This window comes from Pogoniulus pusillus, chromosome 1 (genome assembly GCF_015220805.1).
Source record: "Pogoniulus pusillus isolate bPogPus1 chromosome 1, bPogPus1.pri, whole genome shotgun sequence".
NCBI lineage: Eukaryota > Metazoa > Chordata > Aves > Piciformes > Lybiidae > Pogoniulus > Pogoniulus pusillus.
In genome coordinates this window covers 30,571,880-30,585,472 of record NC_087264.1, presented here as the reverse complement: position 1 = coordinate 30,585,472, position 13,593 = coordinate 30,571,880, and the positions used below count along the sequence as shown (strand labels likewise).

Sequence of the window (13,593 nt, the reverse complement as noted above, 5' to 3'; positions counted from 1 at the left end):
AACCAACTGAAGGCAAGCTGCTCTTAGTTAGCTTTGAATGTCACCACAATTAAGAGACAGTAACAACTTTCCTGAAGTGCCTCTGATTTCGTGATCATGACTAAACCACTTCTCTGATCTGTGTTGTTTCTTAATTGTCTCTTACATGGAGAAGTGACTTACTGATCTTGAAATACAGTTCAGCTTTTATAGTGCTCAAACTTTTTGCATTTAATTCTGCAAATGACCATGACAAACAAGTGGAATGTTTCATTTATATCTAGCCTTTAAATCAGAAATTCAAAGTAAATAAAGAGTAAATGAGAGAGAGGTTCACGTGAGGGCAGTAACAATGGAGCCAGTAGTTTGCTAATAATTAGTCCTTCTGCCTTTCTTATGTTTGTATGAACATATCCAAATATTCTGAGCACTTAACAGACCAGGCAGTTATCTGAATCAGTACCCACCATGCACAATGTTGCACCCTAATAAAGGGTTTAAAACCCAGTATGTAATGTCTACCAAGATGCTGATATGCAGACCAACCCACTCTGACAAGCTCACATCTCAACAGTTGCCTCTTCAAATTTTTCACTTTATTTCCTTTTAGCACTTTCTCAAGTGCTAACTATTTCATTTTTCTTCTTCACACTTCTTGCCTTTCCTGCCTTCTTGATTTCTGATCCTTTGCTTTGGTTCTGTATGTGAGGATACTGCCTCTGTTCCAGGACAAACCATCCTCTCTGTTTTCCACCACTGCTCTACAGCTGCTCTTCGTGAAAATGTGTTTTTTTAGCTGAACATAAAGAAGGGGAGGGGAAGGATTAATTATGCACCTCTTTCCAATAATACCACCATTTAAATTGATCTCAGCACTGACAAACGAACCAGTTGCTATTTCATTATACAAGTTACAACTAGAGGCATCTGTAATGTTCTTTGTTGTCTGTGAGAGTTTATCTTTTCATGTCATTATTTGGGAAGAGGTTGTAGTTACAGTGTAGAGAAGAGCATTGTACATGAATGAGGCACTGTCTCAGCTGCAGACATTCAGGACCACTGAATTCACATGGAGGAAAATGCAAAACAAGCCACAGTGTCTGTGCTGGTTTTGAGCATTTTAATGGGTCATCACATGGAATTCTAGATGTGTAGTACAGATACTAAAGTTGTAACCAGTTTAGGTGGTGGGATTCACTTATTATTTTCATCAATGCCTGCTGACACTTAATTTAGGCTTATTATTTCTATGCCTAATTGCCCAGTATATAATTTCATGATCCAAAATGTATACTTGGACACAAAGTCTTGCATGGGTATCCTTATAGAAAATGGAAAGTTCTAACTGAGGTTCCCAAACATAGAAATTTACCTCTAAAAAGATGGGTTTTTTTAGTGGAAATAAGTTCTAGAGCACAGCCTTACCAATAAATAAGCAAGTAAATAAATAGATTAACACGTGGGAGAGATTCACTATCTTAAGACCTGTCCCTTGATTTGTCAATTGTTTTTTTGTCCTGTACTGAAAAAAGAGTTGTGTTAATTGGGGGAAATATTTTGTTTCCAGAGTCCAAGTTTAGTGAGCATGGATATCTGTGGTGTTCAAAGTACTTTGATGTTTTCAAATGTTCTTCCAGAGGCAGTGAGAAATGTTTTGTGCTCTGATATACTTAGATAAAAAACAACACCCCCAAAATAAACAAAGAACAAAAGAGGTAAAAAACCCCAAGGTGACAACAGAACAGATTGCTTTTTCAATTAGTTTTGTGATGTTTACGTGTAGCTCCATGAAAAGCTGGAGGAGCTCAGAGATCACTCAAAAGGCAATGCCAAAGGATGTTCTCTCTGAGTAAATGTGTGATTTCACTCAGTGCTCTGGTTTTTTAAATCTTCCACTGGCTGGTAACACCAAATCTGATTCAGTTGTCCTTTCATCCCCATCCTTTTCCTTTCTCTCTTACTTTCTCCCTTTGTGTTTTCTTTCTTTTTTAGCTGGGGTTTCATTTTAATGTGTTATAATCCTGACTTAATTGACAGGTTTATGTAAAAGAAAAACCTACTACATTTTAGTGAATACTCATCCAAATGCTTGGCTTTACAGCAACTAAAAACCACTCCATTTCCAAAACTGAAATTGCATATTACTTGAATAGTATTGAACATTAAACCTAGCAATAACAACAACAACAAAATAGATATCCTTAATCTAATGGCTCAAAATGCCTTCTGCCAGTAGTTGATAGGTTTATGGAAGGCGAGGCAAAAGCAGGCAGGTTCATGTGCACCTCTGTCTTTGCCTTCAGTCTTTTTGAGGTCCTATCTTAACTCCCAGAAAAGGTTAATGCTGGGTTAAAAGACAGCTGTGCTAATTCTGTCACTTGCTTTTTGAGCGGAATAACACAAAAAACTTCTGCAGCATTCTTGTGTGTTAGGCTTGTTCTTTAATGGAACAAAAAAGGATGAAGATTTAGTATATCAGGCATGAGATCTTTATAAAGTTGCCTGTTTTTCACCAAATTTTTTAATCAAGTCAACTCCATCCTAATATAGACATCAGTGCCTTGTAATTAGTGGCTCACATAAATTCAGATCAGCTTTTCAGCAGTTCTATAGAAGTGTATCATGTATAAATAAACTTAGAAAGACAAGGCAGTTGTGAACACGTGGTGATGAAGCTGCCATTTGTCCATGTGCACATCCAGCCTGTGAGGAGTCACAGAATAATTTATGTACCTTCATATCCTCTTTGTATCTCCCATACGCTATGACTGTCATCATTCTCAGCACTATCATTCCAATGCACAATCCACTGTGGTCATGTAGTGCAAGATAATTTTGGTAATAACAATTTGATAACTTTTACCCCATTTTGATGCATGTCCAGCTGTGTACCTGATGTAAAGTTGATTTCTGCTCGTTGTCAGAAAGAAGTCTCTGAGTTTATAATCTTTTGCAGGTCAAATACAAGGAAACTGAACTGCTAACATCTTACAGCTTTCTATAAATCTCATTAAAGGGCTGTATCTATTCCCTGGAAAATCTTTAAGAATCAAGGTTTTTATGGGAATAAACTATCTGACATTTTAAAATCAGTGACAACTCAAATTTATCAGCCATAATCAAGACAATTTTTTTTTGATTTAGACTCATCACTCTAAAATTCACAGTTTAGTAGTGGTGATTAAATATAATGCCAGAAAAAAAACCGCCATGAAAGTTGTTACTACAAAAAAAGGTATTCTCATCACACACTACTTCACAGAATGTCATGTGGGGAAAGGTTTTGAATGAAAAGTTATGTGACCACATTAGCCATAACAGAATCTCAGAATGTCAGGGGCTGGAAGGGACCTTAAAAGCTCATCCAGTCCAACCTCTCTGCCAGAGCAGAATCACCTATACCAGATCACACAGGAACCCATCCAGGCGGGTTTTGAATGTATCCAGAGAGGGAGACTCCACAAGCCCTCTGGGCAGCCTGTTCCAGTGTTGTCACCCTCACAGTGAAAAAACCCTCCTCATGTTTACATGAAACTTCCTATGCCTCAAAAAATCACTTGTAATGAAATTGCCCTGTTCCTTTGTGCCACTTTATCTGTTATGTTGTGCCCATACTCTACTGAAGCTAAGCAGGGAAGTCAGAATGAACTAAGAAATGTTCCATATATTCTGAATACTGCCCTTCATGTGTCTTTAGATAAGCAGGACACATTGCAAGTATGATACTGGATAACTACAGTCTCTGTCCCTGCTGCTCTGATTGATGTTGTATTAAGGGATGTCTTAGATAAGCAAGCATTTAAAAGGACAGTATGCAAATGACTAATTAAAACAACGCACTCTTCTGGATAATGATCAGTTGGGAAGAAAATAATGAGGCATTTGTTAATAGTTCCTCTTTAGAAAAAAAAATAATCTCCTCCATACTGCTTTTGGAAAGAGTTTTAGGTGTAAGTTGTTGATATTCCTAAAATGTGGCAAATGTGTTGACTGGTGTGGAAGGGGAACATACAGTACCGGATGGCCAGCCTTACAGGTGAAAACAAAACACAGTTGCATATACTAGTAAAGCAGAAGCTTTGTTCCAGAATGAATTGCAAAGATGTGCTTTCCAGATGAAAATCAAAGGCCACTGGAAATATGTAGGAAACATTGGAATTCTGCAGAATGTCCCACATTCCACAACATTTTGAAAGCCTGTTGTAAATTTGAAATAAAATGGCACTGAAAACATGCACAAAGATTTGAGTTAAATAAGCAACCTGAGAGTTTGAGTAACAGCAACAGATAACCATTTACAAAAGAAGTTATCCCAACCTGAGAGCTGGTTTTGTATTTCTTGCTGAGATCTTCATCCATCTTTCCTGCAGCTCTTTTGGTTCTTTCCGTGGCTTAATCCTTCAATCTTAAACCATTGTTTAAGTCTGAACTTAAATATTGTACAGAAAAACGAATCTTTTAGCACTTGGACATGTTAGCATGTCCCTGCTGTTCAGATCAGTGAGGCAGTAGCAAGTGCATCAGCTACCGAGATGATCAACAGCTGACTGGTTTGTATTTCATAACTCCTAACACCTGCTAAAAGTAATACTTTCCTGAAAGTATGGGGTTCAGCTGAAATTCAGTAGAACAATACTGCTTTTTAAGAGATTTTTCTCCTTTTTTTGTATTTGTGCTGTGGATTTTAAATGCCCATTTAAATGCTGTATAAAAGTATGATGGAAAACTTGGGGAAAAAAACAAAACAAAGCCCACATAGAGAAGTCCTAGACACAGTTCCCAACTAATACATCAAACAATTTTTTGTTGCTTTTTACTGGCATGAGTCCAAGTGAACGATTCTGGTTTTGTTCAAGAAGCTGTTCTCAGATTTTGGAGCAGAGGAGGCCAAATACCATCCATAGATGATGTTTACTGAAACCTGGATTATCATTTTCCATACCAAGCTGTATGTCTCAGTTTGTAGTTTCCTCCATGCAGTGTTCTCTTTTACTTAAATTGCTTGCCTTCTTTGACTGTGGTGGACAACTACATTTACAGAGCTTTATTCTTAGTCTTAATATTCCGTTATTAAAGATCTGGATCAAGACAGTAAGACTCTCAGACTAACAGCAAACTTGCAACTTGGAACAGATTCTCAGTTTGTCTACTTAGGCATAGGTGTTTGAAAATTATTCTCACAGTGGAACATTTCTATGACTGATGACACGGCCCCTGAACTTGAATATCTGTAGGGAAAAAGTGGCCAAGAGCTGAAATGTTAGTACACTAGCATCATCTGTCCTAACATTGTCAGGTAATGCACAAAAAGAGGTATCCCCTTGCTCCAGCTGGAGGAAACTGTCACCAGAGTTCATAGAGGACAGCAGATTGTGAGTAGGTGGTAGACTGCAGAATCATCAAATGGAGACTTGTTAGCAGGAATGCAATAACAGAAATTATCAAGAAAGTCTAAATGTGCAGCAGATGAAACTGTCAACAAACAACAATAACTATGTGAAGAAGTGTGGTAGGAGTGTAATACTTTCCTCAACAACTTTAGGTCATAGATTGCCTTAGGTAAGCTAAGAATATGCTCTTGGAGGGAATATTGTAGTTTCCTTCTATACAACAGAAACTATCGAAAAGGAAACCATAAAACCATGTAATGGTTTGGGTTGGAGGGGACCTTAAAGGTCATCTAGTTCCAACCCCACTGCCATGGGCAAGGACACCTTCCATTAGATCAGTGCCCCATCCCAACTGGCCTTGAGTAGAAAAATGCACAATTAAAGTGATTAAACACTAATAGGAATAAAACTGGAGTTGAATGATAAGCCTAGACATGAAGGAAAATGTAGATTGGTAGGTCACAGGATAATTCCATGAGGAAAGTAATAGCATCCTACTCAAAGTAGTTATCTAAGAGAAGATTAATAAATGCACAAGTGTCTCTCGTACCCCTCGTATGCTAGTGTGAAGAGCAGACAGATGAGCCAAGTTCTTCACAGTTTTGCAGAGGACAAATCTGTTTAGCTAGTTGCTGATACTTTTTAAACTGCTGCTGTGATGTTTCTCGCTGTGTTCTTTGGTTCTGCACCTACAAAAGCTAATGGTTCTTCTTTTTCCATGCTTTTGCAAGGCAAACCATGAGAACAGTGATTAGACATGGCACGAGCATCTTGATAAAGTACTCATCCAAAAGTATCTGGTGGATATCAGAATCCTGTGCTGAGCAAAAGCACACCTTTTGCTTTGAAATCTTTCTAAGAAATCGTGCTTGTAGAACCAGTTTTTGCTTTACCAGAAGGGGTCCTTTATTCTTTTTTTTTTTCATATTATTCACACACACTCACCTTTTTTTAAGCCTGCTTAAGAGTAATACTTGATTTCATAAAACTTCATTTTCCACTTTTCCTATTTATCTGAAGGAATTTTGTAATCATTTTACCTGATCCTTCTACAAATCTACGCTAAAAGCAAACACTTTGTTGGGTGAAGAAAGTGCTGAATGTTTGTGAACAGTTGATGTGTTGTGAAGTGATTCACTTTTTCTTAGTAATGCTACCTGGAAGAGTAAACAAAGTACAGAATGCCAGAGAGGAACAGAAGTATTCTCAGAGCATGCAAGATTTTTCAGTGAAGCAAAAAGAGTCTTGCAGAATGTTAGGGGCTGGAAGGTACTTGGGGAGAGCATCAAGTCCAATATAATGGAGACACAAATTAATGTCTTTCTAGAATTTTCCTGGAAGCAATATTTTATATTTGAATGAAGAATTAAGAAATACACATTTGAGATTGAAGAATAGTTGAGAGATATCTTTTTATGAGTACCACATTCTCTGCTCAGTCCATCCTAATGCCTAAGTCAGCTGGTGGTCAGGAATAATTTACATGGAAACTCCTGCTGGATTCATCTTTGCCACAAATCTTTCCAAACTGCCACAGAGATAATGATTTCATTGCTGGAGCTTCCAATAATTATTTTCTCTATTTCTAAAGTAAAAGGAATAGGATATTTTAATTCTGTTTATAAGAACCAGGTCTTTTTAAATTTCCTTTTTTAGGCTGCATTTACTCTTTCTGTACAGCCAGTTGTCATCAGATTGCTATTAAGCTAACAAAAGTTGAAGAAAAAGCCTCAAACTGCAGTTGAGACATTTAATGTTTTCAACCAAAGGAAAGATTTTCAGACTTGTTAGGAAAAGAAATCCTATAAATAACTGGAGAAGGCTTTTTTAATTCTTGAGTTATGTCTGGATGATTAATAGCATAGAAAAATGGGGTATCCAGTACAAAGGAACTGTTCCCTAGGTAAAGTTTAAGTGCCATCAATTAATTTGTGCTTGTGTTGAAAGCTGTGTCCCTTAAGAATCGCAGCACTTTAAATTGGTTTGGGACATAATCTGCAGATTTCTATTGACCTATGTCTGGCCATTAGTCATTAAACTTTGCAAGCTGTTCTGGGTTTGGGGGCAGTGAGATTGAAGAAAACCCTGCATTGTCACAATTCTGCTTCTGAGCATCTGAGAATGGGCCCTCTGTGAGCCCATTTTCACATAGTACCATTTGCAAAGTTAGAATAAAACTAAATAGTTTTAAATGAAAGAAATTGGTAAAGCTTCATCCATCTTAGAACAGCTTATTATCCTAATACTAGTGCTGTCATTTATTTAGAGGAAGGATTAATAGTTACCTTCAGATTAAATAATTAGAACTAATGATTAACAAATACAGTTTTGGTTTTGTTTTGGGTTTTTTTTTTCATTTAGTAGCTTTCCCCTAAAAAGGTATAAATTTGGAATTTCTGACATAGCTGGTCACAGAATGACTCTCACTACTGTCTCAGTGCTGGAACCACCTATACAGAAAACCTTCTGAGACCCTTACTGTGCCACCATTTCTTTTTTAACGATATTTTCTTTTCCCCACTGCACAACCAGGCTCGGCTCCCTTCGTGCTCATCCACCTATAGTGTTTCTGAGGTATACTTTGCACGTGTTCTCTCACACAGTCAACCTGCTCACCCATCACACTTTCTTGGTTTGATTTACTTTTTTTCATTTTTTGCTTTGCACTGTGCACACGTGGGGAAAAATCAGCTTGGGGGAGCAGATTTTGCATGATCAATCTGCAACCATGTTCAGTGTGGTTTTAAAATCAGTCTGGACATGCCAGTCTGGAGCTAGGCAGCTGCTGCAATAATGTAATAAACAGAAATGCCTAGAGTGCAGCGTGCTTCACTGCTTAGTCTCACCCATTTTTCAGCCAATGAAACAGGAAAGACTCTGTAAGATGGCCACCACATTATGATTTCTAATTACTTGTTTAGATATAGGTTGTTTTACTATATCTGAAGTTCAGTTCCCAAAGTTATTAATTCCCTAAGGTCTGGCTTGGGTAACTGCCTGCTGAAATGTAGAGCATGTTGTACATGCTTCCACATCAGCTTCATGATAATCTTCTATCAAAAGATACAGTACAATCTTACCAAGAGTTGAGAAGAAAAATGCATTGTTATAACTAGGATGACGGAAAAAAAAGAGAGAGATTAGTGGATGAGTATCAAAAAGGTGAACTTGAGCTTTTTTGCAATACTGAGTCAGTCTTGAGCACACAGAGTTATTTATTCTGTATTTGAAAGCTTGCAGCTTTCATGAAGAGATGACAGTTCACTCTTTCTCATGATGTGGATTCAGTCCTAGACCCGAAGCAAATGTTCTGTTAATGAGCATTACACAAAATGCAAACATAAGGAGGCTCACCTACTTTGTTCCTAAGCAGGAAGATCTGTGTCTGAGCAATATCTTGCTGATATGTGTCTACATTGCTCTGAAAAGTTTCAGCTTCTCCAATAATTCCTAGAATTTCCTTATCCTTAGCATTAAAAAGTGTCTTTTTTTCTAGTTTCACTGTGTGAACAGGCAAAAGATCTAACGAAGTTTTGAGGAAGAAAGATGCTTACCAGTTTTTCTGTTATAGATTAATAGTTGCTGTCTGGCTTCACCTGGAGACAAGTAGTTTTACAGATAAGCAAGTATGTATTCTTAAAAGCACCTGATATGTATTCCGTAGTTTGTTGTGTCTTGCTACTGTATTATATGAAAGCCTCGCTGCTTTGTCATGATTACCATTGCCACAGAAACGTGGAGTAAGCAGTGCTATATCCACACATACAGATACTTTCAAGCTAATACAGGAGCAAGAGGTTTAGTGCTTACAAATGCAAGAGAAATGCCACCCTCTCTCAATCAGTCATTCTTCTGAATGATCTGTGTGAACTGAAGCTAAAGCACTGGATCAACAGGCATTTCAGCTTGATGGCACTTTGTTTCCAAAGTTCACATCAACAAAAATGGTGGGCATGCTTTTACAAATTATGGAGTAAATAAGCCCCATCTGGGGGACACCAGACTCTTCCTGCTCTGCCTGCAGCTTCAACCATTTGTCCTTGTCATGTTCTGGAGAGATCACCGTCTTCGAAAGAAGCGCAGACCAAGGTGCTGAGGCTGGTGGCTGGTCAGTGTGCGTTGGCCTCCTGCTTGATGGGATTCCAAAAACTATGTTCCCTTCTTCAAAGCTGTCAGGATGTGGTACCAATTAGTGATTTTGAAATAGCAGATTCTACTTCAGCTGAAGGAGAAAATTGGAGTACTAAGTGCATGAAAACTTAGTCAGTGCTGTCTACAAAGGTGGCTGGCTGAAGCGTCAGGGTGGCATGGTGAGGTTGTATCAGCAGTTCATCCTTTATGCTCCATCCTAAGGGAACATTTTTGTATTTGAAATGTAGATAATGAGGCTGCAGGTGAACCAGACCTTGTGATGCAGTTCAAACATGTCTAGCAGATCAGAATTTTGTGCTTGTGAAATGAACAGTGCAAGATTTGGACTGCCTTTTTTTAAACTGCAACCTCAACATGAAAAATACAAACAAACAAGGATGCATTCTTCTCTGGTGACAGGATAGAATGCTCTGTATTTTTTAACAGACCATATTAGCCACTGACAGATCCAAAGGGACAAATCAATTGAAACAGGAGATCTCCATGGCAGTTTTAGCTGTCTGAAGAGGCAAGGAGAGGGACTGGAGATTCTCTGGGGTCTATAAAAAAACTGTAGTTTCTAACTTGTTGAGAGACTCTGCAGCAATATGCCATGAGTGAACAATAATCCTGGCCTCAAATGATATGATAGAAAATCTCTTGGATTGAGTTATTATTAAACTGAGTCCAAAAACCTGCCCTTACTTTTGATCAAGGGGAAGAAAAAGAGTTATGTATTGCATGTAAGGTCTCATATCCAAGGGAATAAAGGGAGCATTCTTCTGATAGTGCCTCAAAGCTTTTTCTTGTGTATACACCCATTGCTGTGCTGCTTCTTCCAAGAAAATATTTTTCTTCAGCACCTAGTTCAGACCTTCTTAGTTTTGTAAGTCTTAAGTCATCACCAGATAGCTTTGGAGACCATGAGAGGATACCAGGACACGAGATGAGAGGAATGGCATCAGCTGTGGGAATTCAGCTGAACATGCCGTCTGACAAAGGTACAACAGAAGATGAAAGGTAACCTGATACAAACAATTGCTGAAGTCTGTTTTCCAGAAACATTGTAGATTCATTGTAAGGAACATCATTACTTTTTCAGTTGTTGAGAAAAGCTCTAGAGTTGGATCAATTGGTACTCTAGAACTAAGATTACTGAAAAGGAACGTGAGTGTATCTTTTCTGCTGTTGCATAGAAGGCCCTTGATTGAAGAAGTAAAATTTCTGCCACAGAAGAGAAACTTGAGATCTGTAAGTTCTTCATTGCCAAGAATTTTCAGTAGGATTTACTGCCTCATTTTTTTTCAGAGAAAACATCCTTATAGAGGCTATTTTGCATCTCAGAGCCCAGTAACTGGAAAAAGCTTCTTTTCACATGGTCCTTTTTATTGACTTTGCATGAGGTCACCTAATGCCTGTTTGAAGGGAACAGGAATAGAGATTTCACAAGCTTGTACAGAAAGACTTTCACAGTTTGTTGAACTACAGGGTTGGTAGGATAGTAGTTTTAGTCAACACCTTAATGATTCCACATGTCTGGAATGAAGTGCCAGCTTTGGTTCAAGGCAGTTACATCCCAAGTAAGTTTCTTTAAAAAGTGTCTTCCTTGTGTTAAGAGAAATACAGCTTTATTGATCTAACATGATTTAATGATAAAATACAAGCTCCTTTTATTTTTGAATTTCATAATATGCAATAAGGTATTTCCCCTTTCATGAGAAGCAGTTAGCTTCACACCTATAATTTTGGTAAATGTTAGCAGGACTACTTAAATGATCTTTCTAAGAGTAGAAATATTAATTAGGAATGATGCTGCCTTAGCGCTTCTGCAGTATAGTGTGTGTGTGTAATGGATCTATAATTTACTTATCCAGTTATCACCAAACATAGTAATTTATTCTTTTTTAATAATAGTGGTTTAGTTGAAAATTTATTACATCAGATTGGGTTTATTTATACTTTTAGAAGTCCTCTGACTTCAGACAGTGCCTTTTAAAATACCATACAAAATATAAAACCAGTGAGTACTGAAAGTCCATACTCTCCTGATCTATAAAGTTACTTAGGCACAGTTACACAACGGACCCATTTTTATCCTCATTTCTATCTCAGACTTCTTATTGCCAGCATCAATCTCTCTCTCTCTATCTCTCTCTCTCTTCCTCTCTCTTCCTTTCCTCTGGCTTCTGCATGCGCTGTGTGTTTGGCTAAAAGCGTAATGAAGGAAACCTGTTAATCTGCTTGAAAGGGTAGCAGCATTTACTGAAGCGCTACAGTATGCTTAAAAACCACACAAAACCAACACAAAATTTAAGTGTTTCAGAGAAAGGGACACTCAGGTTGTTCACGTGTCATAAATTTTTTTTAGCCTCATTGCATGGTTAGAGTATGGTGCCTTTTGTGAGGAAAGATCTGCAGAGCTTTGTGTCTGTTTTTTGTCCCAGGGCAAGAAGTTACGCCAGCTTCATCATGCTGGCTTGAGAATGTGGCAACCCCTTCCACTTTGTCCTGCTTTTAAACAGGACTCTTACTCTTCTACCTAAAATATTTCTCTCTAGACTTCTAATCATCGGGCCAATTAATTTATTAGTTAATTTATTCTGGTAGTACAATGCAAAACTTTCTAGAAGCAGTTTGCTAGGTAAAACATGAGAAGACTTCATTTAATTTTGAATTGTACAATTGTTTGAACAACTGAGAAGGGCTTCAGGCACTTTGGCACCGCAGAAAGCTTTCATGGCAGTGTTGTTTTTATAATGATGGAAATAATTTGGTATAAAGGAAAATTCTAGGTGAATTTCCATATACAATGTCTGAAACTTGAATTGCATAGTGTTAAAGTCCCGAATCTAAAGATCTGTCTCTAGCACTGTTTGGAAAATCACTGGAACAGCAGGAAAAGTGTTACACGATGATAAGAAACAAATAGATTTGAAATACCATAGGTATTGGTCAGATTATGAGGCAGGTTTTGTACTTAATATTTATTATGCCCTTGATTTGTATGTTTTCTAAAACGTGATGCCCAAACTCGATTAGAGTGACACAAAGTTTCCATTTTGGTACATCGATTAATTCCCACTCCGTAAGTGAACATCTGCCTCAAACAGGGAAGCACAAATTCACTTGTGTGGAGTAATTTCTGGCTCAGGATTTCCTTTTTGTGTGTTTCTTTTGTAAACATTTCTGTCGATACATTAGCTGGATTTTTTTTTTTTTACTCTGGAAAATTTCATTCAACCCTTACAGTCAGAGTGAAATAATTCAAGTGAAAAAGTGTTTCAGGAGGTGTAAGACCATGACCAAGAAGAGCAGACCTATGCCTTTGTTGTGTCTAAGATTACTGTCATGGAACAAAGAAGGATTGCCCTTAGGCAATTAAGGCTGTGCCCTGTATAGGGGAATCAGAATGAAGTAAATGTAAGCAGTTCCTCTCCATTCTCTTCTCTGCTTTCAAGCAGAGCTCTAATGGATAGAGAATTTGGTTCTTTACATGTGGCATAAATATACTGATCCATTCAACCAAAACTGCTATATTGGACAGGGCTGTGTGTTAGGTTGGACTGGATGATCTTGGAGGTCTCTTCCAACCTGGCTGATTCTATGATTCCATCAGGTCTTTGATTCAAACAAGATTGTCTGGCTTAACACCTTAGAAATCCCATAAGCCTTGTAGAGATACTCTTTGAAATTTGAAATTATTTTATTTTCCAATTTAACTCTGTTAGAAAGAGTGATCAGGGTTTCATGTTGTTTATCTACAGTCATGGTTTTCATTAACTTGCCAGATATCTCCCTAATAAGCTTGAAAACAAATCCCTCTTGATTTAAAAAACCCAAGATAATCTTTGTGCACATGTGATATCTGCAGTTCAGAAATAAATGAACACAACAGAGGCAATAAAGAGCAACTGATCATTTGGCCTTTTTCCAGCTGTATTGGTGCAGTCTGGTTTGGTTTTTCTGTATTAATTTATGTAGTTGCTAATAGAAAATGGAAGTTTTAAGAAAGGTTAGAATTTGCAGATATTTCTCTTTCAAATATGAACAGAAGGTCAAAGCTTTTTATTTGGTAATTGCTATTTAATAATTA

At 37.6% G+C, this 13,593-nt stretch overlaps 1 protein-coding gene across 25 annotated transcripts in view; it reads left to right on the top strand.

Moving 5' to 3' along the window:
- GPHN (gephyrin) overlaps nucleotides 1-13,593 on the top strand; it is a 284,583-nt gene that overhangs the window by 205,964 nt on the left and 65,026 nt on the right. For 16 of the 25 annotated variants that reach the window (XM_064147342.1, XM_064147473.1, XM_064147377.1 and 13 more), the window contains one exon: nucleotides 7,902-7,943. The exons of the other annotated variants lie outside the window; for them this stretch is intronic. In XM_064147342.1, coding sequence (XP_064003412.1) covers nucleotides 7,902-7,943 — 42 coding nt within the window. The remainder of the gene's footprint in view (nucleotides 1-7,901; nucleotides 7,944-13,593) is intronic. 25 annotated transcript variants of the gene reach the window in all.